At 39.3% G+C, this 25856-nt stretch overlaps 1 protein-coding gene across 4 annotated transcripts; it reads right to left on the bottom strand.

The window, feature by feature from the left end:
• Positions 1–1488: 1488 nt before the first annotated feature.
• PABPC1 (poly(A) binding protein cytoplasmic 1) lies at positions 1489–25856 on the bottom strand. 4 transcript variants are annotated; one of them, XM_054019505.1, is made up of 15 exons: positions 25228–25856; positions 18649–18842; positions 18434–18549; positions 16797–16936; positions 14435–14529; positions 12259–12396; positions 12064–12159; positions 10623–10895; positions 10227–10317; positions 9669–9779; positions 8249–8403; positions 7412–7496; positions 6567–6697; positions 6334–6429; positions 1489–1711 (listed from the first exon to the last, which is right to left on the bottom strand). In XM_054019505.1, the coding sequence occupies exons 1-14, from the start codon at positions 25418–25420 to the stop codon at positions 6337–6339; spliced, it is 1911 nt and encodes a 636-aa protein (XP_053875480.1). In that variant the 5' UTR covers positions 25421–25856; the 3' UTR covers positions 1489–1711; positions 6334–6336. The 4 variants fall into 4 exon arrangements, with proteins under 4 accessions (XP_053875480.1, XP_053875478.1, XP_053875479.1 ...); XM_054019503.1 differs by lacking the exon at positions 1489–1711 and adding an exon at positions 2111–2549; XM_054019504.1 differs by lacking the exon at positions 1489–1711 and adding an exon at positions 2111–2545.

The following is a 25856-nucleotide window of genomic DNA, read 5'->3' as shown; positions in this document are numbered from 1 at the left end:
ATTGTGCCATGAAGTATAAGGAGTCCTGCTTATAATGAGTTTTCCACCACTTCCTCTAATCTGTGGGGAATACTGGAAATCATGATACAGCCCAGGATACATCAGTCCCACTAAGCAGCTCTATAATCTTCCCAGGGATAGCAGTAAATTTTGGGGTGGAGTTCTTACGTAGAACTGGTCAACAGTTTTCCATCAAAAAAATCTTGATTTAAAATCAGTTTCATGGAAACTCAATGAGTTAATCTGAATTTGTGAAAAATTATCATGTATTATTTTGATAAGGTCAAAGAGCCTTGTATAAGTAATTAAGTATAATTAATAATTAAGTCTATTGTACTTAATTTTCATTATTTGCAGTACCATAGCACCTAGCAGCTTGCTACCCAAGCATGAGAATGAGTAGAGGGCCCACCAAATAACATAGGCTATAAAGAAATCCTCTTGTTCTGTCTTAATGATCCTGAGTCTCAAACAGAAAAAAGGTTTTAAGATAGGACAGAATGGGGCACAACACATTTCTCCCACAAGGCCTTCCAATCCACCAAATATTAACTGCATATAATTAATTTGTGGGCCAGACAAGGTTTGACCTTCAGCCTTTCATTTAATCATGTGTATGCCTTCTGTACATTGTACGACATTGCTTGATCTATACTGACTTAGTCTGATTTAGGGCCCAAGCCCACAAACCATTTCTTATTGACTTCAGTGGGACTATCAGTTTTGAGAATAGGTCCCCATACAGCCTAGTCCTGCTTCCAGTGAAGTCAGCGATAAAACTTCCACTCCATGTCTTCTGTTTTCTTCAGCACTGCTGCCACTCAAAGGATCAGCCCAGACATCTTATCAATTTTATAACTAGAAAAGGGAGGAGTTTAATAGAGGTTTCCTTTTTGCCAAGCCAAATTGCTGCAAATCTGTGTGTTGCAAGCTCAGAAGAGGACTCTTAGTTCTGGAATTCATGTCCGGTCTGTCAGAGCCCAAGTATTCTCAGGGGAGAATGTGAAGAGACAGGGCCAGGCCAGGCTCAGCTAATCTTTTGTGCCTACTGGTTGTATAGCTTGTTTTAAAATCAAGTAATATGACTAGAGAATGTTTAAGGGACTATGAAAAAAAGATTTCAAACCCTGTTGTGAATAAATCAGAGATTGCGGGTTGCTACCAAGTGTTTCTGAAAGGGGAAGTAGGAATTCAGGCCATCCATCATCTACCTGCCAAAAACCACCACCTCTCAAAAAAAGGTAGATATCACTTATGAATGGGGAAATTATGAAGATTGTTATTTCATTGCAAATTTCTATTGCTCCTGCATATAAACCATTATTACCATACCACTGCTTGAACTACCCTAGAAATACCTATAAGTGAATAAATTGTTCAGTAATTGGGGACAATGATTAGGCTCAGACCACTTCGGATTCTTAAAACACCGGGTCCACCGACTGAATTAAACACACAAAAATCTGCATTACTTTAAGATAATCTAAGTGTGAGTTACGTAACATCCTTTATTGGCAGAGGAAACTTGCAGGTGTCAATTACAGAATCCCCATTAATTCTTCCATATCCCTGGGGGTATCTTTTTTGAGAATCTCCCTTCTTTAGACTGGCCCACACTCAAGTTCTTGCTTCAGCTATGGTGGATGAAACTCCTTCAGAGTAAATCAGCCTTCTTAAAGCCAGCCAAAAGGATGGATGGAGATCATGTTTCCTTCCAAAAAATGGGAAGAGTTGGTAAATTTCTCCTTGCTGCACAAGGGAGTGAGATCCAATTTCAATAGTCCTATACTTTAAATTGCTCATGTTTTAGGGTGGTCTACAGGAAGTAATTCAAAATCTTATTCATAAATACTTAAATATGTTCATGAAGATATAGAAAATACATGATACTAAGAATGGAAAACTAAAACAGGTGGATCCAGCTGTTCAGTTCACTTGTTTTAGTACTTGAGTTTACAATATTAGCGACAGGTGGCTAAATGTAGGTTAATCTGATTGGAAACTGCATAAAGGTATTATGAGTGTGATTCCAGCTCAGACTCTAGAATGACACCAATGTAGTTTGAGGCATACCAACATGACAGGAAAAAGGAAAGAGTATTAAATAAAACCGTGTTTAAGGAATTTTTATTAAAGCAAGAATTTTATAATCCAAATTACGTTTCTTTGCTCAGCTATCAATTCTCACTGTTAACTAAAACAGTAGTGATATTCTGAGCTTTTCCACAGTAAAGAATTACAAAATTAAAGAAAGGAATGCTTTAAATTTCTGTACTGTGCTGAAAATTCTTTTCCCCCGGGTTTATAAAACATTAATTTGTATTTTTTATTTTACTATTTTTTTTTGTTTTAAATCAATAGGTAAATCTAGGACCAGCATTAGTTTTGCTAGCCCTGGCATTTGCTCTGTACATAAGCTTCAAAGTTTCCTTTCCTTTTTTTATTTATTTTATATTTTGCAATGTTTTTCTCAATATTTAATCATTTTTCCATGTTTAGATTTTTTTTCTTCGGTGAAGCGAAGTTCTAGTTTGAAGTCCCGGATCTTTCTGTAAACAAGAACAGTATTAGCAGCTGCTAATGTGAAAAAAATAGTAACTTACAGGAATATTCTTCACTTTCATAGTATCTTCTATATAATGATCTAAAAGACCTTCACAAACATTATGTCATGTACAGATGGTGGAAAGAGGTACAGAGAAGTTGTGCCTCTTCCAAAGGTCATAGCTAGTCAATGAGAGTTGAAACTAGATCACCTATCTTTGTACAGCGCTTAGCACAATGGGGCCATCGTCCATGGGGCTATAGTAATACAAATAAATAGTTTGAATTCAAGTCCTCCCTACTCTAAGCACTGGACTATACTGCCTCATTCTGGGACAACTATTACCAGACAGTTAATTACAGCAATGGAGGACACCTAATTTAGTAACTATTTCCAATGGCAAGTAGTACTGTGTCATGAAGCCCAAAAAACATCACAGTATGGGCAAGCACATATGCTGGTAAGTAGTGTTATGATAGTAGTAGTGAAGGATCTTTGCAAGTAATTCTAATGTTTAATGATGGTAATTTGCTGGACATCAAATCTGATTCTCCTTTAATAGTGGAGAAGATACATCAGGTACCCAAGTAGAGCTCCAAGACAACCTACATTAAATATGAGCAAATTTCCTGGATAACATTACCAAATAATCCTTTTTCTTCAGATTTAAATTTTATTAGAGAATATTTAAAAATAAACACGGTACAAACGATTCAAGGAGTCAGTTGTCAGTTATTGGGGGGATCATACAGAGTATGGGGGGATGTTTGGTATATTGGGGTTGACAGCACACATAGTAAATACGAACTGTAGAGTCCCCAATTGGGGGGGAGGGCGGTGGGCGAAATAAAGACAGTTAATAATCGGTGAGGGTCAATCATTCACACATGGGGCACAAATAGTCATGGGCACAAGTAGGTGGGTTGGATGGTGGAGATGGGGCGACCCTCACGGGGTGGGATCCAGGGGAAAGAAGCCCTGCAGGGTGGGGGGGGTTGATAGGTCCCATCCCCCTTGCGGGCGGGTGAGGTCTCCCCGGCTCACTCCTTGGTATTGACAGTGGCCGGTGAGGTTGGGTGGGTTCAGGGCTCAAGAGATGAGGCCCATTGGGGGGTGGGGGGTAGATAGGCCACTTCCCTCTTGCCGGTGGGCAGGGTCCCCTTGGCACACACTCGTTATCGGCGGTGGTCGATGGGGTTGGGCGGGTTCAGGGCTGGGGCGAGGGGGAAGTATGGGTCCCCTCCCCCTTCCAAGTGGGCAAGGTCTCCCTGGAAGCGGTCGGTGGGGCTGGGTGGGAAGGGGCCCAGGGGGTAGGGTCTCCGACCCCTTGTCGGTGGGCGAGGACTCGCTGGCTCGCCCTTGGCATTGGCGGCGGCCAGTGAGGTTGGGTGGGCGGATTCACTACATACTGAGTTTGGCCAAAATTAGAATCGAAAGCATATTTTCTTTTCAAGTAGTGTGCACACATTTTCCCCTGTTCATCTAGGCACAAACTAATGATGGCAACAATTGGCCATTTAGATAGACTATATTGAAATTAGCATACAACTGTTGTATTTGCTCCTGCAAAATAACAGATCATGATGAAACCAGATGTTTTGAATTCTCTCTCCTCACTTCCCTAACCCCCATTTTAGGGACCAAGATATAGAATTTAAACTTTCATTTTTAAAAAGCATGTCCCTAGCCATTTCCGGTGAAGACAGTTGAAAAATGTTAACTTATATCAGGGATAGTCTATTTTTTTGCCAAGGTCCAAATTTCTTGGTCAAGGTGTAGTCAAGGTCCAGACTCCACAGAAAATAATAAAAATAATAATAATAATTATATGTAAATAAAAAGATTTCAGAGTCCGTTCAAAAACATTAGTGGTCCAGATTTGGCCTCCGGCCTGCCTACTGACAACCCCGATGTATAAAAAGTCAGGTAATGTGGTTTTAACTGGACTAAACACTGGATTGATAGACCTCCTGCACTGTAATCATGACTCTGCAATTCTGTTCCCTTTCTGGACCTGGGTCAAGTTATTTAACATTTCTGCCCCAGTTTCTCATCTGTAAAACGGAGACAAACTTAGCAACCTCATGGGGAGGACAATTTTTAATTGCAATATAAAAATTAATCAGCATGTAAAGAAAACCCTGTAGAGTGAATTCTAGATACACAGCTAGTTGGACAACTGTCACTGCTGAGGGAATTCTGCACCAAAAAGTTATGTGCACGATTTTAAAATTCTGCAAATTTTCTCAATAAATAGATGTGGTTCCAGCATGGCAGTGTGGAGCACAGACCACCGGCTACACTGAAGTAGAAGATCACTCTGAAACTCCCACTTCCCCCAGTACAGGGACTTGGCAGTGAAGCTGCACCCAACCCCGACAGTGCAAGGGCTGGGCCTGCCCCAGAAACACCCTGGGGCCCTGCCCCTCTGCACCAGGTGCATAGATACTGGAACTAAGGGTGCGGGGGTTACTACAGCACCCCCAGGCTTGAAGTGGTTTCCATTATATACAGGGTTTACAGTTTGGTTCAAGTGTGGAGGGGCGAGAGGTTTCTGTGTGGGGCAATCTGGGTGTGGGCAGTTCAGTGGGAGATCTGGATGCACAGGGGCTTGTTGGGGGGTTCCAGGTGCAGGGGCAATGGGAACTCTGCAGGGGATCCAGGTGAAGGTGGTTGGGGCTCAGTAGGGTATGTTTAGGGGTATCATGTCCAGGTGTGGGGAGATGAGGCTTGGCAGGAGGGTGTCTGGATTCTGGGGGGCTTGATGGGGTCGGGGTCCAGGTGCAGCTGGTTGGGACTCAGTGGGAGAGTCCAGATGTAGGAGGGTAGGGCTTGTCAGGATGAGGATTTGATGGACCTGTTTAATGGGAAGCCTCAGCTGTTGCCAAGGGGACACCGCATTCTGGGGATGCCGCATGCTGGGCTCCTGCTTCCCTCCCGTAATTCCCCTATCCCCTTTTCTTTCCCACCTCATTCCCCTCCCTCTGCCCTGTTCTACCCCCTGTTCCCTCCCCACTGCCTCTTTCCCCCAGCCCCACTGCGGGCACTCACTGTTACACAGAAAACAGGAAGACTCCCAACACACAGAAGGGGAGCACGACTGGCACTAGGACCCTGGAGGTGGCGTTCAGCTACAGAGTCAGCTGAGCCAACAACCTCCTTCAGCTGGGCAGCTCTGCGCTTGCAGAAGGGGGAGGGGGAGAAGAGGGAGAAGCCCAGTGCAGGTAACCCCGTATGCCCCCCCGCCCATGCCCATGGTTCACCGCTGGAGCCCTGCTGCCGCTACACCGATATAATGAGGTTTCACCTATAACGCGGTAGGGATTTTTGGCTCTCGAGGACCGCGTTATTATATCGGGGTAGAGGTATATATAGAGTATATATAGAGTAATTTATGACAGAATTTAACCTTCACATAGCTTCACATACTTCTTGTTTCAGGAATAAAAAGGCCATCTCTAAGTAGTCTCAAGTTTACAAGGTCCCAGATTAGAGACAAACTTTAGTGAAGTCCTGCATCACAATAGCTCTAGTAAATAGGTCAACTTTATGTAAAAATGTAGCTTTAGTTTATTCCCTTCTTTCCAAATTATTGTTGCCAGATCTGTCTAATGATAGTCTATTTAACAGTGGCTTATAACTAGAAACTTATTTCTAGGAGTACAGAAACTTTAGCTAGGGCAGGTCATATTAAAACATTCTTGACTAACTATACACACAATAAAATGCCAGTAGAACACCCTGATCAGATGAGAAAAACTAAGAATGCATTCTGTAGGAAAACTTACATATTAAACACTTGGAACCCCAGTAGGATTGTTAACTGCTTTCTGAGCAGCCTCTTTAGCTTGGTGGGCTTGTAGTACAGCTACAGCTTCATCAACCTAATAGGAGAAAACAATTGTTACAAAAGACAATGCTTTACTTAATTTCAGTAAATTTAAGATAGTGCAGCATCTAAATTACACACAATACACATGTAATATCAAAAGGAGGGCTTAGATGTTAAAAGTCTATCTACCTTCGAACGAAGAGACTCAGGAGACTCAAGCATATGAAGGAGTTCAGAGTTGTCAATCTCCAACAACATACCAGTGATTTTACCCGCCAGAGTAGGGTGCATAGCTTGAATAAGGGGAAACAGCCGTTCACCTAGAAAAACATTAAAACTCTACAGTTGGCTACAGTGATCAATGTCATTAAAATTTAATTTAGCCTTTAACAATGCTAAACATAGGCACTAAAATCTGTTAAGCAATCTATGGACTTGTATCTAAATTCCTCAAAATTATTAAAAGGTTAAGTATTATATCCTACCCACTTGAATGCTAAAAATAAAAACTCCTGGATATGATCATATAAAACTAGAGTATCAGTCATAAAAAACAAGATTAAAGGAGCCTTTAAAGTAATCAGCAACTGAGTCTTTGCTTTGCATAGAGGTTAACTGTTGCAGAAAAGTAGTATCAACCCCACTGCTATGTATTCCATGCTCTCACCTAGTTAAGGCTTTTGCATTAGGTAAACAAATCACTGGTTTATTGGAATAGAAAATATATCAACTGCCTAATCCTAACCTAAAGTGGTCCGGTATTTCATTCATGTTAAATGACACACTAAAACTTCTCCAGGGAATAGATCTCTCCATTCTACATCTGCTGAGGACAGACAGCAGTGCTATAGTCAGATGTCAAATCCTACAATGTGAAAAGGGGCAAGTACTTTCATCTTAAAAACTCAACCATGTATCCTACCACAGTAACATTCAAAATACTCCTTTACAACTGATTAGAAGCATATATTTTAAAAAGGTTGAAAACTATTTAATCTCTACAACAATTGGCTAGTGGGATCAAATGTACATACCTAACATCTGCTTTTGTTCTTGTGGAGGGGCAGAAGCCAACATGGAAGCAGTCAAGGGTTCCTGACCTTGCACATGGACAGCTGGCTGCAAGTTAATAAAACATTGTACTTTGAATGTTCCAGAATTTAACTTTAAACATATTTTATACCTCCACGACATAGAACATAAAAACAGCCATACTGAGTCAGACCAATGGTCCATCTAGCCCAGTATCATGACAGTGGCGAATGCGAGGTGCTTCAGAGGGAATGAACAGAACAGGGAATCTTCAATGCAACAATCATGCCTGCACATTTGTCAAATATTAGAAAAAATTATGGGTGAGTAATTTTCATCAAGAGGCTGGTAAAAGATGACTGATACTGCAAGGCACACTAGTGCTGACTCAATCCCTTGCTGAGCATCATTTATATATTAAGCAAAGCTCAAGCCCAGAATGTATCATCAAGCACTTGGGTAGTACAAAACAAGAAGAACAGGGTCATGTCCGCCTTAAGAATGCTTGAGATTTATTTTAAACTCCAGGCTTGCAAACTGGGTGCCACAATTTGGTACCTGAATTTTAGCGCAATGGGGGGAAAACTAATGTAGAAGCACAAAAAAATCTCAACCACATAAGGTGAGAAAACTCAAAAATATGTAATATCACAACAGAAAATAAGTTTTGTTCTCAATATATTTTAGATTTGTGAAAAATAAAGCTTTAACATCAGACTCTGTGGCTTCAAGGATCTCAGTGGTGAAGGCAGATGCTTTACAGTTATGATACAGATTAGGCAAAAGAAAAGTTTCCTCAGCAAAGACATCACTTAGCTACCAAAACCAAGACTACATACCTGCTGCATAGCAACCTGTGGCTGTGTGTTAAGATGTTGTTGAGGATTACGAACACCTGCAGCATACTTGTACTGCGGAACTGTGCGTACAGCAGGAGTGGCTGCAGCAGCAGCTGCTGCAGGACGTGGACCCATTGTCTGTGTTGATGTATTAGCTGTAAAGATTAACATGATTTATATGTTAATAATTCAGCTTTCATTAAGCTTACATTTTGTACAAGTTAATGTATTTACAGAGTGTTAGGATTATACTGAATATCTAATTTTAATATTGTATTATATTTGATTACAGCAATGATAGTAAATAAAAACACCAATGGTCAACCTGTGGGCTCAAAACCAAAAAGCATGTTTCTTTTCTCATTATTTTGCTAATTACTTGCTTCTCTTTAAACACTATAGAAAAAGCACCATGGAGAGAACATCTGCTTTTGATTAAACATCTTACTTGACTTTCATTCTATGCCAGTCATAATTAAGGGTGATTCTCTTTTTCAATTAAAATATTTTGCCAATTAAATTACTATAAAAATTACTTTAAATGATTAGATGTGTTCCTAATATATAGCAGACTAAAACATTCTGAATGTGCTTTTCTTTATATAACAGTGGTCCCCACTTGCTGCTGATCTTCAGACAGTACTGTCATGTGATACTGGTACTCCTTGTTCCCATCTGCAACAATGTTAAGAGCTAAAAATAAATGCTTTCTCAATATTATTCTGCCACATAATCCACTGCTGTGCTTACCACAGGAATGGTACAGATACAAATGGGAGGGGGAGGCCACCCATGCAATATCATTAAGATGTGGCCCACAGTATGAAAAAGTTGAGAACTCCTAGTTAGTAATATTAATCTAGTGGGTTAAGTTGATCAATATATTGAGCAACATTTTCTTATAGTTGAAAAATAATTGGAAAATACAGGTTAAGACTGAGAAGGGTTAAACAAGCAGCCCCCCCTAGAGACACTAGGGCCTCAAATGTGCAGTCTTGACAGGGCACATTCCTAAGCAGGGAGAGGGGTAGGTGATAGAGAAATCACAGTGAAGGAGTAGGAGGACAGCAATCTAACATGCGAGGGAAATACTGAGAAGTATGAAATAGCCATAAGCAGAAGAGAAATGGATGGTGCTATGGGGAGTAGGAGCCTCCTCAACCTCCCTTATACACGCTGGGCTAACATGTTAGCTGGCCATTAGGGAGGTTAGAAACCCCAAGTCAGCTAGGGGCAGGTACAATAAAGAGCAAAGTGGTGCCTACTCTGCACTATTTAGCTTCAAAAAGGTATCTGAAATATTATTCAGCATTAACAGAATCTCTGAAGTGTGGCCAAAAATGAGTTACATACCTAAAGAACGGTGGATATTGGTGGAGCCTGATGAAGGAACATGCAATTTTTAAAACCTGAAACTCACCAACACGTTGTGTTGACATGACTCGTGGAACCTGTGAAGAAGCTGGCCTCATGGTACTAAATGGCGGTCTGGGTGCTGCTGGGCGGATAGCACCAGGCATGTTCTGGAATGCTGCATTTAAAACAATGAGTGTTTAAGTTGCATCATTTAACAATACTAAATGGTGACGAAAGACTGTCAGTCATTTTTTCCCTTTGCCATCCTCACATGGCATGACAACTAATATTACAGATAAAGGTAGAAAGGGAAAAGTCAGCAGTCTAGTTTTTGGGGGGCTGGAATTTAACCCAATGACAATTTGTAATACAGCTGCTTAATAAAAACTAGGTGGTTTATTATAAAAACTACCTCATGAGTTATATTTTAAAAAGTTAACAACCTAAAATTAGGTTTTCTGGCAAACATCCGCAAACGGGAGCCAGAACTGGCATATTACCTTTCTATCAATTACATGTAATAACCAAACGTTTTTATTTTAGTGCCACATAGTTAACCTTCGCTAGACAATAAGTGTTCCATGAATGCCCCTTTATTTAGAAAGTTAAGGAGACTACTTACGATGAGGTCTAGCACCCTGAGCAGTCCAGCGAGGACTTGGTCTGAGTTGAGCAAGTTGGCTAGTTGGATAATATGCAGCACGGTTCTGAGTCTGTCAAAAAAATAAAGTGACATCTGTTTATTAATTCTGATGTACCTGTTCCACCCACCACACAAGCATTTCTAAGTACTTTCTTCTATAAACTTTCCTAATTAAAATATCTGAAAAAATACTGATTTATAGAATATAAATTTAGACATTTTCAAAGGTTCTTCATTACTTAAATTCATAAAGCTGGTGATTTTGGTGTTAACATACTAACATTACAGATGTTTGACTGAGTCATAATTTACTGCTAAATCTAAACAGATTCTATCAATGGTATAAAATAAGAAATTAATTATTTCTATACATACCGGTGGGAGAGCTGCCATGAAGTAACCTGAAGGAGGTGCTGGTTGGTAGGGGTTGATTACAGGATTAGGTACTGCTCTCACACTTGCCATTCTCTGCATATATTGGTTGGTGAGGTGAGCCTGGCGCTCTTCTTTGCGTTGGGCTAGAGCTACATATAATGGTTTAGTGGCCACAATTCTACCATTCATTTCTGTGACAGCTTTGGTTGCTTCTTCTGGTGAAGAAAAGCATACAAACCCAAACCCTTTGCTGCGGCCACCTTCCATCATGACCTGTCCAAAAAAAAAAAAAGGGTAGTTTTTTAAAACCAATCTGGAGCAGGATGCACAATTTGGTACAGGTAAGAATTGAATTCCAGGTTTCTGAATTTTTTTTTTTTTTTACACTTTCTTCAAGTGGAAGGAATATGATGTATATTGCTTAGTTTTGAGACATAATATACACCTCTACCCCGATATAATGTGTCCTTAGGAGCCAAAAAAATCTTACCATGCTATAGGTTAAACCGCGTTATATCAAACTTGCTTTGATCCGCTGAAGCGCGCAGCCCCGCCCACCCAGAGTGCTGCTTTACCGCGTTATATCCGAATTCATGTTATATCAGGTCACGTTATATCGGGGTAGAGGTGTGCCCACTGTCAATGCTACCTTCTGCTAGGGAAAAAGAATCCAACCCAGTTGACGGCAAACAGGCAACATCTCAAAATTTTGATCTAACCTACAATTTTCTAAGAATCAAATAATCTGTTCCAGATTTGAATTGAGGAATATATAATTTAAAAATCCTTTTTGATCAGTTGCTCTGCATACAATGGACCTGCCAACTCCCGTGCCAGGACCATGAATGGCACAGGATGATTTTTGTTGTTTTCTTTCAGAGCTGGTTTATTTATAAGTCTATCCTCTTGCAACACTAGTCACTTCAGGCTATTAGTGAGGAACAGTATCAATGAACCCTTGCATTGAAAAAATATTTGATTTTTGTTAGTAATGTCAGCAACCATCCATCCCAGATATAAATTGAGATATCTGGAGTTTGTCGATGGTTGATTGGTCTGAGTTTTTATTAAAGATCTGTGAAAAAATGAGAGAAAAATACTCATGCAATGGTTCATGACCATGAATGTGATGCACAAAAAGGAGTAATAAGGTACTGTAGACAGTCTAACGCATGTATTTTTAAAACTATTATGTATCACTGCATCCAAAAATACAACATGAATATACAGTTTTTAAAAGTGTATGAGTTTTTAGTAAGAATCTATACTCAAATTTAATGATGGTTGGCTGTAGGAGTGGTTGTACAATATGTTCACATCTTATTTTTGCCAGTTGAGAAAAAGTTGAATGCCACTCACTTCTTAGGTGACAAACCATGACTTTCCTTCTTTCATACAAGATATTGCAAAACACAAATTAAGTCTAAAATGCTAACTTTACCTTTGCACTAGTGATTGTACCAAATGGGGAGAATTCTTTTCTTAGACGTTCATCATCAATCCCATCATCAAGATTTTTCACATAAAGGTTTACACCCTAAAAAAATAAAACTACCCTCTTTAGAAAAGACAGAATTGCTTTATTTAAAAAGATTAGTAATAAAATAAACTTGTTCATTCAATTTAAAAGTGTAACCTGGTATCTGGTGATCCTGTCCTGCTTCATTTGTTCGAATTTGCGCTTGAGCTCTGTTTGTCTTTCCACTTTTTTCTGAGCCCGGCCAACATAAATTTGCTTTCCATTGAGCTCCTTTCCATTCATCTCATCCACAGCCTTCATAAATAAACAAAGGGTTACCAATGCTCATAGTACATTAAACCTAACATGTTTTTTCAGCCACTGACTAATGCAGTTTAAGTGCACAAGTTATATAAAATTTCCAATAAAAACTAAATATTTTCCCCACCTTCTGCCCCAACAAACAGATGTAAAATATGGTTAATTGAAACAAAGCCATCTCTAGAACCTCTTGGATCATATTTCATTTAAGTATAAGATATGTACAAGTGTATTTTCTGTCCAGTATATGGACTAAAGAAAAAAATGGGACAGAAGTAAACATTCATCAACTGTACTGTTAAATGCACTGAAGATATCCTCTAAGAATTTTTCTGAGACCCAAGGCCCATAGAGAATACATATCCAAAACCCACAACATGTTCATAGCCCTGTTTAACTCAGGGCTAGTCTAAGTTAAGTTGACCTAACTACATCACTCTGGGCTGTGAAAAATTTCACGCCCTCTGTGACATAGTTAAGCCAACCTACCCCATGGTGTAGATACCACTAGGTTGAAAGAATTCTTCAGTCAACCTAGCCACCTCCTCTCAGAGGTAGGTCAATATCTACAACTACAGCAGCGCACTTGTGCCCCATAGCATTTCTAGTATAGGCATACTCTGAATCATATGCAAAGAAGATGGTTAAAGGGCCATAAGCTTGAAAATCCTACATCTGAATTTTACTCAATTGTTAAACATGTAAAATTACTGTCAATTAAAGATTTAAGAAAAACTTTTCCAAATTTTGTTCACTTTGTGCATTTGACAGCACCATCCATATACTCAATTTCCCTTTTTTCCTCCTGCATCTTTCATGCATTTTCAAAATAGGACAATATTGAACATCAATTCTAAATTGGTAAGGGCACTCTAGCCAAGGCAATACTTGACACTAAGATTTTGAATTTATAGTATATCCCCTTCAGTGTGAAAGCTTTAGTATAGGTCTATGTCTATTAATTTAAAAGCTGTTTGTTAATGTGCATTTACCCAATATACCGGAATCATGTGTCTACCATTGTGCAAATGCATTACAGTTACTAAAGTGAACCATTTCCCGTAAGAATGTAATACATATATAGAACACAAGAGAGCTTAAGTACACTCAGACTAAGAAAATGTGCAGACCTACATGTTACTTATATATTTATAAGGTGGGATTTATTCTAATCAGTTGTGTGCACATTTGTGCTGATGACAACTGAGGGAAACTAAGATGCTCGTTCTAACTTCCATCCCTGTGGCATCAGCCTGCACTCAAAGCAGCATTCTTTCTGTCTTGCAAATCAATAGTGATAAAGATTATATAGGCCAAATTATGTCCTTTTTTTCCCCCAGTGTGTTTTGCAAAGGTGTAAGTAACTATAGTTTAAAGAATTGTCCATGTATACAAGATGGAATAGAGTACTCAGGTCAGTTGTCGTAGCTGTGTTGGCTCTGCAATGCAAAAAGAAATAAAAAGCAGCGCAAACCATATGCTGTTACTAAAGCAAGTAGATATGACTGAATACATACGGGAAACAGTTTTGTTGTGTAAAGTTTCCAGTCTTAGTAATTTTTAAAAAACAATGCACTCTCCCAACCCACTTGTCTTGGCCACCTGCTGTATCCTGTCTTTCAGATCATAAGCTCTTTGGAGCAGGGGTTACTTACTGTTTCCACAATGCCTAGCACAAGACCCAAACCCCACTGAGCTCTCTAGGCAATATTACAATATAAATGTTAAATAATTTAAAGGCCATTATATCATTTTTAGACAGGAATATTTCTGGGGAAGCTGCAAACTTAGTGATATGCTCCAAACGTCCAACCCAGAAGTCTGCTCAATGTGAATCAAATAAAAAAACCCACGACATCATCCAAAGTAGCAGATTTCATTCCTGTTTCCTCACATCTTTTTATAAAGATCAAATCAATAAAAATTTGGAAGGATCTACAGGATGCAAAAAAGAAGTTTGTATTCAAGACTCAAAATTACTAGTCTCCCAGAATGATGTATCTAAAAGAAAAAAAATCCTGTGTAAACTTACTTTCTGGGCATCTTCATGTCTTTCAAAGCTAACAAAGCCAAAGCCTTTGGATTTTCCACTCTCATCAGTCATAACTTTCACACTTAAGGCAGGGCCTGAAAAAAGTATGCAATATTTATATTATATGTACATTCTATATACCCATTTGTTTGGCGGTTAAATCTTAGTATTATCTGCAAGAAGTTAAATCCTAAAAAACTACAGAATTGGTAAATCTGTTCCATTCACAATACCATATGATGTTATGAAATCTTACATAACACTTGAAGATGTGGGTTTTCCATAAAAATCCATTTTCTAGCCCCCCCCCTTCTCTTTTTTTAATTATTAAAGTTTTACAACATCCACAGGTTTGCTAGGTGCTTTATAGTACAAAAGGACACAGTCCTGGTCCTGAAGAGATTACAATCTAATTTATATTAGTCAGCGTCTAAGGCTTGCATTATCACTGATGCTATACAGAATGTCTATTGGTCCAGAAATTTTCCAGTTGCTAAGCGTACAGCAGATTCCTTTCCCAAAGAATGCCCCAAGTGTGCTGCCATCCTCCGCCCCTAGAAGCAACTTTCTATATGAGAGATCTTTACTTAAGACTCTTGGCCAAAACTTTCTGTCACAGTTGCCTCATGTCAGGCTCTTAAACCTACATTTTGGTATTTAAATAGAAGTTGCCTGATTTTTCACAAGTACTGAGCATCCACAAACCCTACATATGCCAATTGAAGCTCAGCACCTCTGAGAAATAAGTCACTTGTATTTAGGAACTTAACATTAGGCACTTGGTGTTTTTCACTGAAGTTGACAGCAAGATTCTGCATAAACAAATGGGGCTTTCCTTGAAGAGTTTACCTTAACTGACATAACCCTGAAATGTTATGACAAATTTCAATATATTTTATTTCCTTTGTACAAATGCACAGGCAGGGCTGATACCCCCACCTATTAAGTTTGCCCAATACTTCTCATTATAAAACTGTTTTGATTTCCTTATAATTTTGCCAAAACAACAATTTGGGCTGAAATTTTCCACACTTGGTGTCTGCCTCAGGCCCAATTTTTCCAGGAAATTCCAGCTGAAACAGTCCAGTCATTTCAGAAAACAAGGTTAGGGGAAAATACATTTTTTAGCCCCTATTAAAAAATTCTGGTGACCTTTTCTTTGAAAAGTATTAGTGCCCCATGCTTTGAAGCGGGACTTGAATTTGGCATAGGAGTGGCCTTTCTGTCAAGGCATGCCTTTTGCTGGCACAATGAAAATCCAACCAAATTCGGCCAGTTTATAAGCCTTACAAAAACAGGTTGGAGAGGATGGGTCAAAAGACATCTGACCATTTCTGCAAGCAGGAGAGTCTATGCCCACTATAGCACTTCTAGAGCCTGGAATTTAACTTCACACTCCACCCTTTCACGAATGACAGCTGGCATCATATACTAACTTTAAAAGGACATTAGTCATCAAGCATGCATATGAATTATGAAATACTTTTTGAAACACTAGCAAGATACCTCATATGACATCTGGAATTAGAACAGTACATAATGATCCATATAAATCAGAACTAGAATTTCAAGTTTTGTAACAAGACTCTTTCCTCCATATAATTTGCTAAATGTCCTATATCACCACCCAAGTCAGTAAGTAGAAGATGGCTTGACAGGTGTATTAACAGGTTTGGAAAAACCATTTACAAAGTTTTTAACATCACTAGCTTCAATAGTGATGTCATAGTGTATGAATTACTAGGCCATGAATGACAGCACCAATACAGACTTCAGGCATTAAACAAAATTGCTATGCAAGCTTAAATTTAACATCTTGACACTGATATTGCTGATAGCTTAATTTTCTATATTTCCATCCTTAATTCAGAAACCAAGCAAACAATTGTGTGGAATAGCAGAAGACCCTCAACAGAGGGAAGAATGCACAGGGGTACCCGCATGGCAATGGAGATGTAACAAAGACATCATTCATTTACACATCTTTCAAAGAAACTATTCAATGGCCACACCAAACCTAAAAGGTCACTTCCTCATTTAATTTGAAACCCGAAGATCCTCAAAACAATTTATATGTATTATTCAAATGTAATGTCCTCCTGTTGTTTTTAAACTGGATGAGGACATTTCTGATGGCCAAGTTCTTGTGTGTGCTACTCTGGACAACTGAAATTCTTTAGTGGATATTAATTAATCACTTCTCTGGATATGAACACTGAACTGACAACTAACTGTTCAGCATACATGCATTTTAATTGTCTCTACACAATGGCCTGAATCCTAATGTTAAAAGGTTTTAACAAGCAAACTGAAGCTTGTCTATTTGCTGTTGTATAAACAATGTGGAAAATTAAGACATTACCAAACTTGCCAAAGAGTTCCTTAAGTCTTTCATCATCCATGTCTTCTCCAAAATTCTTGATGTAAACATTGGTGAACTCCTTTGCTCTAGCTCCAAGTTCTGCTTCTCGTTCTTTACGGGATTTAAACCTTCCAACAAATCTAGTTACAGGAAACCAAGGTGACTATAGGGTTAAAATGAATCTATCCAGGTCTAAGGTTTTTCCTAGACTACATACATCAGCACATGGCCAGACAAATATTCAACCATGGGTTATTTCTTAAACGTGGCATTGATCAATATAAAGATAGGCATGAAATCCAACAGATAAAATACTTGAGAAACAACTTTACAAGAGACAATTAGACTATTCTTTACCATTTAAATCACTTATCAGAGTAACTGATAATCTTACCAAAGACTTGATAGAATTGTAATTTTCATTAGCGTAAAGCTTACTTTTCAGCATCATTAATCAGACAATGGGAAAATTCTAGCATAGTGGTTTCTGCTACACTGAAAGTTTTTTGTAGCCTTCAAATATTGTTTCCATATCCCATCTGACTTTTAGGCAAGGGACTTTCACTAAACCCCCAACTTTCCTCTTCTCTCATATCATAGTGTTCCTCCTCATTAGTAAGGAGCTATGGAACTGGCTTGCTCTTGAATTGGCCAATGCCAAAAGCTGATTGAGAACAGTGAGGTCAGTTCCTACCACCAGGGGAGGAATGTGTTTTTAGCACAGCCTTTGTGCTGAAATGATTCTGTGGGCCAACAATCACAAATGCTACTACATGAACGATTCAATTTCTATACCAGTCTTCTCGTCTCTCCAATTATATTTTAAAATTATCCCACTGGTAAACCCACATCCCAATCGATATGGTTCAATAGTCTAAAGTTAACATTGCCTTGACTTGGTTTGTAGCTACATTTGGACTTTAATGTTGGTGATGTCTGGTACTGCGCAGATTTTGATAGTCAGGAAAATTGTTAATCTACTTTAAAATGTTCTTCAGAAGACTGGACTAGATGACCTCTTGAGGTCCCTTCCAGTTCTACGATTACATGATCTAAATAGAAGCCTGAAGCAAATGTAACTTTTATGATACACTAAACCATGTTTGGTTATTTAAATTACAGTTTTTTTCAGTGATTAACCTGCTGGAACTATTGGGCTAGTTAAAAAACCACCACCACCTATTAAGTGCCTCAATTCAGCTAAAATCATGGTATAAAATTACTTGTAAGACCCTCCCATAGCAACCTTTTACAGAGCAGGGTCTCATACCTCTAAGATATGGACTCTCCCTAGCTGCTGCCTGACTCTCCCTTCTCTATGTATAAATGAAGATAACAGGAAAAAAAGACGACCAGTAACAGGTCCTCATGTCCAACTGTAAACACCTTAGCTGCAACATTATTTTACTACCATAAATTGAGCTTTAAACACTTTAAGATGTCAATTTTTATTCACATTCCTCTTACCTTCAGCACATGTAATCAATATATTTACAGAACTACACTAGATTTTTAATCATTTTAAAATTAGCAACATATTTAGAAAAATCTGCCTTTTCTAGATAAACTTCAGAAAGTAATCTACTTCAGGTTGAATTACAGTCTGAGAGCCCCAGAGCATGTATTTCTGTACTTACACTTTGCGGTCATTAAGCAGCATACCGTTCATTTTTTCAATAGCTCTTTCTGCTGCTTCCTGTGTCTCAAAATGTACAAATCCATAACCCTTGGACCCATTTTCATCACATACTACCTATTAAAGAAAAAATGTCATAACATGTCAAACAGCCCCAGTACAGTTTTGTAGCTTCTAATATCAAATCACTGGGCACATCTGTTACTTTCCCCTTACCTTACAGGAAAGGATGTTTCCAAAAGCAGAAAATGTATCATACAAAGCTTTATTATCAATTGATTTGTCCAAGTTCTTGATGAAGATGTTTCCAACACCACTTTTGCGTAGAGATGGATCACGCTGAGACCACATGATGCGCACTGGCTTGCCTTTAATGACATCAAAGTTCATGGTATCCAAAGCTCGTTCAGCTGGAAGAGACACTAAAGTTAATGGGTAGTACTAAACCATTTATCTTTAGCAACACACTAACTCCACTTGAAGTTCATTAATTCTTGGTAAACTTGTAGCCATTAGAGATGTTTTGATAATGACTTTCATACTCCCATCTCAATCTCCAAAATAACTGAAATCGCTGAACAAAAAATTAAGTATGGCTATTGAATGAACATTAAAAGTAATTAACTCCATTCAACCAAAGAGAAAAATACATAGATTGGATTGCTGATGGTAGGATTTTCTCTGTTCCTGGGTTAACAAGATCTGTGATCACTGTGGACACCTTGTGCTGAAGATACGGTATGGAAGAGCAAGGTTCACAATGTATCAATTGGTGGCAACCTTTTCTACCCTAGAAAAGGTTTGCTGGCATACGAACACCAGCAAACCCTCCTAGTGCAGATATAGCTTATACTGATATCTGTTCTGCATGAAATAAATTACAACAGCAAAAGCACTTTTATGCTGATACAACTATATCTAACATAGGGGCTCTTATTGGTATAAAAAGTTGCAAAAAATTGTACCTCTAACTAAAATTACCAGCAGTTTCTTGTGTAGATCTGACCTAAGTCTAGTTCCTGAATAAGTCCAAGACAACCCTTAGAGCAACATGTTTACTAAGATGGTGTGATGCGTAGAAGGGGGATCCAAGAGGGATGAGGATGAAAAAGCAAGACTAGGACATATTAGTTTAACCAAGTTTATATGGTTTTCAAATATTCAAAGAAAGAAGTGAACAGAGTGAACAATGCATGTGGCAAGCATTTAACTTATTAGCATAGAAATACTTTGGACTTCTAAACAACGGATTTAAGGAAACACTTTGCCATACTTTTCATATACAAATACTTTCTACAGATAAAAGCAAAAATTTTTTAGAAAATTTGCAAGATGCATAAAGTATTAAGTATTAAAACAGCAATATGAAATAATGGAGAGAAGGTGGGTACATAATATCTTTCATTGGACCAACTTCTGCTAGGAGAGAGACAAGTTTTCAAGCTTACAGTTTACACAAATGTACTACATCTCCCAGACCTGAACACCTCTCTGTAAATGCAAGAGCTTGTCTCACATAGCAACAGAAGTTGATCCAAAAAAGATATTACCCACCCACCTTGTCTGTCTAATATCTCGGGACCAACACAGCTACAACACTACGTATAGACCGCTACCCCGACCGATATAACATGAACTCTGATATAACACGGTAAAGCAGTGCTCGGGGGGGTGGGGCTGCGCACTCCGGCAGATTAAAGCAAGTTCAATATAACGCAGTTTCACCTATAATGCGGTAAGATTCTTTGGCTCCCGAGGACAGCGTTATATTGAGGTAGAGGTGTAATATGAAATAATGTAAGTTAGTTTTTAAACCACTCCCGTGGAGTAGCTTATCCAGTAGAGGTCCACAGCCAACTTTTTTTTAGAAGAAAGAGTAGGATTTCTGATGTCACTATATTTGACATTTTCATCTTTTAAAAGTAATCCTCAGTATCCATGGGATGGTAATTCGTAGCAGTAACATGACAAAATCACAGGCATGTATGAAAAGAGTGAGAAGTTATTTAAGCAAGAAGTAGTGATGGTACTAAATTATGGTGGACCAGCTTCTTTCAGTGTTAATCTCTTCGTATAAGTCTGGAGAGGGAGTTCAAAGCAGAGCCCCAGTAGATGCCTTAAGTCTCAATCAATGGTATTCTAGCCTGTTGAACTGCTATCTGCATTCAGAGAAAGCGATGCGATGTAAGCAACAACCAAATAAAGAAAAAACCTTTGATACAAATAAAAAGCTGTAATTATCAGGACTAATGTTGTTCACTTTCAAAAGAAGATCAACTATGGAATTATCCCTTCTAACCTATGAGCCCTTAAGCACCATACTTTTTACAGAGCATTCTTTACTGTAGTAGTCATCCACAAAGATAACATGACTTCTATGAAAAGAACAGAATTGACAAATTATAAGCAAAATGGAGCCTGTCCTTTTCACAACAAAAGGAGACTTTGAATCATTTTAGTGTTATAGTAGGAAAATGTTAATGGAAAATCAAAATACTGTACTGTATTAGTAAGCTGTTCTTTTAAAAATAGTAACGTCATTTATTCTAAGTGGAAGAAGGGTCAAACGTATAAGGAGTTGTAGAATTTACTGCCAATTTCCATTTCAAAATCTCCTTAAAATTATTTCTCACAAGAAGAATGCTGCCTAAATTACTAATATTTTATGCATTTTTGAATTGCCATCTCATTTCTATTCAAACAGGTGCATATCATAGCCCAAACAAAATCTTTATATCCTGATCACTGCCTTTTTTGATAATGCACATGCCTCTGTTACTTCTATCTTATTTTCAGATTTTCACATTAAACTGGAGATGTCTTTGTGTTGAAAGATTATTGCTCTGCAGAAAGTAAGTAGGTACATACTACTGATGGGGGGTCTACTACTTGAAAGAAATTGATGGAAAATTGGTTCCACTTAAACTCTCATCCAAACAGACACATTATCCCTATATTCACATATAACTGTATCAGTTATAAAGTGGAAGGAGAATAAAATAATAGTATTTGCTCTGGAGAAAATATCAGGTTGCATAAAACACTTCATTAAAATTCTTAAACTGGATAAAAATTAAAGCTGCACAAAATGAAAGTTTATTCTCCCACTAAATAAACTAATGTAATGTACACACAAATTTAATTATGAACATGGAGTAGGGGAGAATGGACAATTTGGGTTATTAGTAGTGAGAAATGGAGTCTCATCCGAGACTAATAAAAATCAGAAGTTACCACCATCAAACCAGTTGGTGGCCAAGTGAAATGAATTGGAGGATTCAGAAAGATTCTCACTGGTATCACAACTGGAGATCATTAGAATCACTGTTGGCAGTCTTAGAAGGGGGGCCAAAAATGAGTTCATTATTTGTTTCCAGTAACACTTAAGGACTTGTGCATACACATTAATTGTTTGTAAAGGATAGTGTTCCATGACACATTCCCTAAACATTTGTTCTAGGGCGAGTCCAGACTATCCTATTACAAACATTAACTACAGTAAGTTAATGACCATCTTTAAGGTTGATGCAACTTTCCCATATAGACAAGGCCAGCGCAAAAAATCTGAACTGCTGTTGCCCATGATATACCTGGTCTGGATAAACAGGTGTCAGCTTCTATGGCTGCCAATTTGGCACCTTTCCTAAGAATTGAATTCACAGCAATTCTTAAACAATAACCTTTGTATAGAGAAAAAGTTTAAATTCCTTTTCCATCGGTAAAGCTATAGTCACTTGGCATAAAATGAGGACTGAATTCACTTTAACTTCAAACTAGATATCCCACTGGCCTTTTTACACATCTGTAAAGTTATAACTAATAAAACTGACTGCCTCCAACATATTTTAGCTTCCTTTCTGAAAAGGACTATGCATTAGTTTGTAAGAGACAAACAGATTAAATAGTTAATTTATTACAAAATGGCCACACCTACTGAGTTTACCCATGTTATACTTTTGCTGATTCTGCTTCAGCGTCTATTGAATGAGTCATTAGTTCCCATTTTAGTGGGGAACCGGACAGTCAGCTTCAGAAGTGACTGCACTTTATCACTTTAGAGAGACTCTGCATGGAATATATCCCATAAAACCAGGAATGGTACTGCTAAACATACAGAAATATATTTTAGTACACTAAACAAAATGCTGCGAACATTATTTAATCTAGAAATCGCCTGAAAAAAGCTGCTGTTTGAGACACTATTTGCCCCTAATTATCTCTAGCATACAGGGATTAGACAAGATACCTGTGTTCTAGCCCTGACTGACACTGACTCACTCTCATCAGATAAATCACAGAATTAAGTGGAGATACTTGCATACCTCACAAGGATGTCATCAGACATAATTAGTGTTTGAAAAGAGCTTTGAGTGTCCTGGATTATTGGTACTCTATATGTGAAACAAGAATTTCAAAGACCTCTTAACTAGTTACTAATAGTTAATAAAAAAATAAAATGTTAAAGTATAGATAACAATTAAGCCTAGATTGAGAAAAGGCAGATAACTAGTTTTAATTTGAATTTTGAATTAAGTAGGAGTCAAGGATGGTAGTTCAGCTTCAACTCAGTTTTCAGGACTTTAAAGGATTATCTGCAAAATTCTTCCACAAATACAGCTTTTGATGGTATTTGCAAAACTTGTTAATTTAAAAAATATTGCAAGATTTAATTCACTAGATACAGTTTAGATACATTTTGAACATTGCGGTCACTTGAACATGACACTGCAGGGGAAGGAGATTTTCAACCAAAAAAGTTGTACTTTTGAAAAAGACTTAGTTGTGTGTATACAGCCTTTCATCCCAAATGATCTCAAAATAATTTACAAACTTACATGACACCATAACAATATGGAAGGATCATTATCCATTACTGAAATGCAACTGCCTCTGGGTGAAACAGCAGGAGTTGAAGAACCAACAACTCTGTATTAAGAAAACATCTTATCCAATTGAAACTGCAAATAGAATTTAGGCATATAGCACAATGAAATTACCTATTCAATCCAGTGACTAAAGTGAGATCAACCCTTGTAATATACAAGGGCACGTTTCAATACAAAATCAGAAAGAAGAGTGGCATATGTTGAATCACCTACAACTTCCTAAAGCACTTACACATGCCATGAAGTTACCACATCAAAGTACTGACTGGTTCAGTCCCAACCCCACCCTTTTTCCTTGTGAGAGCTGTCTGGATCACAACACAAGGGCAATGGTTGTAGGCATTTGTCAATTTAAAACCAGACAAATTTATGTTAAAAATAAGCATTTAAATAATCTCATTCTGAAATATTAGTCAAATTAAATTAAAAGCTCTCGAAAGTGAGAGAGAATTGTTAAATAGGCTGAAGAGACCATATCTACCATCCAGTAAATATTGACAGTTAATTTAATACATATAGATGCCAGCAAACCAGACTTGGGAATTTGGTCATAGCATATACATAGGAAAACTAATTTCAAACACCAGTTAATGCACATGCCTGAACAGTGGGGAAAACAAGTGGTGCAGACTCCTTAACATTTCTAAAAATATATATTTTGGTATTTGGCAAATTGTGCTTTAATCAAAGCCATTTGAAATAATGACATTTCATAATCAGACGAGTCATTCAATTTCAAATTGGTCAGATGGAGTCTTCAAAATATAATTCAAAAGGAAGGCCTTGTATGCCAAGGTTCACTTTGAAGGTCTGTTTACAGATCATTTGCGAACTGCATAAAAATAATTTGTCTTGCTTTGCTTTAACCTAACTTATAGCTGCACCAACACTGTAGTGCAAGCTTTTACAACTCAACAGTACACACTGAGGAATTTATTGTAGACAAATTAAGTACCAAAAGCAAGACTGCTAGATGACACAAACAGACGGTAGATGTTCAACACTACATTATTTCAAAAGTAAAACCCTACATTTTGAGCCACACTCCTGCTATATAAAGCTTTAACTATTTTTTTTACATCCATCCATTTCCATGGACTTTATGTGACTTCATATCTGAGTACTAGGTTATTTCACAATGGCCTGACACTTCCACCTTTTACCACTTCACCACATTATGCTTACACACCCAATTCCTAGGGCAACAGTCGAGGTGCTAATTATTGTGGCATTTCCTTCAAACAGGCTTTAATTCCAGTTCCCTCCGTGTACTCAGCGTATTAACCTTGGGAGAAATCCCTGAACACACCCTTCCTGGTGCCCACCGATACTTGCACGAGCCCCGGTTCTGGAAACCAGGGAGTCGCTGCAGCGAGGTCGAAACTAGTTTTGAGCAGAGCCGGTCGGGCCGGCGGTTACAACTCGGCGAGGTACCGAATGCTCTTCCCGGAGACAGGAGGCCTTTGGGAGGCGAGGCCCGTCTCTCGAGCTTGATGGGTTCGCATTTGCTTTCGGTTCCCGAGTAAGCGCCTCCCCCCCGCCACGAGGCGCAGACACAGCCCCAGGCCGCATGTCACCGAGCAGCAGCAGCGGCTCCAACGCACAAACTTCCCCAAACACCGCGCCAAGTTTTGCTCGTGTCCCAACACCCCCCACCCCAACTTCCAGCTGGGAAAATACCGGGAGGAGAGGAGCCCCTGCCCCCTCCCAGGGAGAGGCCGGAGAGGGGCTTCAGGCTCTGCAAGGGGAACACAGCACCAGCCACCCAAGGGGGTGGGATAGACAGACTGAGCCCTCGCGGGGATGAGGGACACAGTGCTGCTGGGGGGGGGAGGGAGCACTCTCCCCGGTTCCGACCCTCTCGTCTCAGGGTGTGGGGTCTGCCCCATTGCCCCCCACAGGTGCTCACCGTCGGCGGGTTGCTGGAAGTTGACATAGGCGTAGCCCAGAGACCTGCGGGTGATCATGTCCCGGCAGACGCGGATGGAGAGGATGGGCCCGGCGGGGCTGAACTTCTCATAGAGCATGGCCTCGGTGACGTCGGGGTGCAGGTCCCCCACGTACAAGGAGGCCATGGGGTAGCTGGGGGCGCTAGGGTTCATCCTGCCGCCGTCTCCAGCAGGGGAAGGGGTCACACTGACGCGAGGAGGCCGCGGCGGCCCCGGGGTCCGTGAGAGGCGAGTGGAAGATTCGAAACTTAACGGCTCCGGGAGGCGGATTCTCGGCGGGGAGGGCCCGGCTCGCTCGGGGCCGGCCTTGGCGGAGGTCTCGGCTGCTCCTGGTCTAGGCGGGGGTCAGGCTCGCTCGGTGTCTCCTCTCGGCTGTGCCGGGTCCGGGGCTTCGCTTCACCGGGTTATTTTATATCAAACCGGCCGGTTTCGGGGGGATTTTTATGGGTTTTTTAGGATTTTTGGATTTTTTTTGGATTTTTTAAGTATTTTTAGTAATAAATGGTGCGGCGGGGCCGGGCCGGCGTGTCCGGGGGGCCGGAGCACACGCACTGCGCACACAGCACCGACAGCGGCCGGGGGACAAGGG

Source organism: Malaclemys terrapin, chromosome 2, assembly GCF_027887155.1.
Source record: "Malaclemys terrapin pileata isolate rMalTer1 chromosome 2, rMalTer1.hap1, whole genome shotgun sequence".
In the NCBI taxonomy this organism is placed as follows: Eukaryota; Metazoa; Chordata; order Testudines; family Emydidae; genus Malaclemys; species Malaclemys terrapin.
Note: the sequence above shows the minus strand (reverse complement) of the source record. Positions and strands in the feature narration are given on the sequence as shown.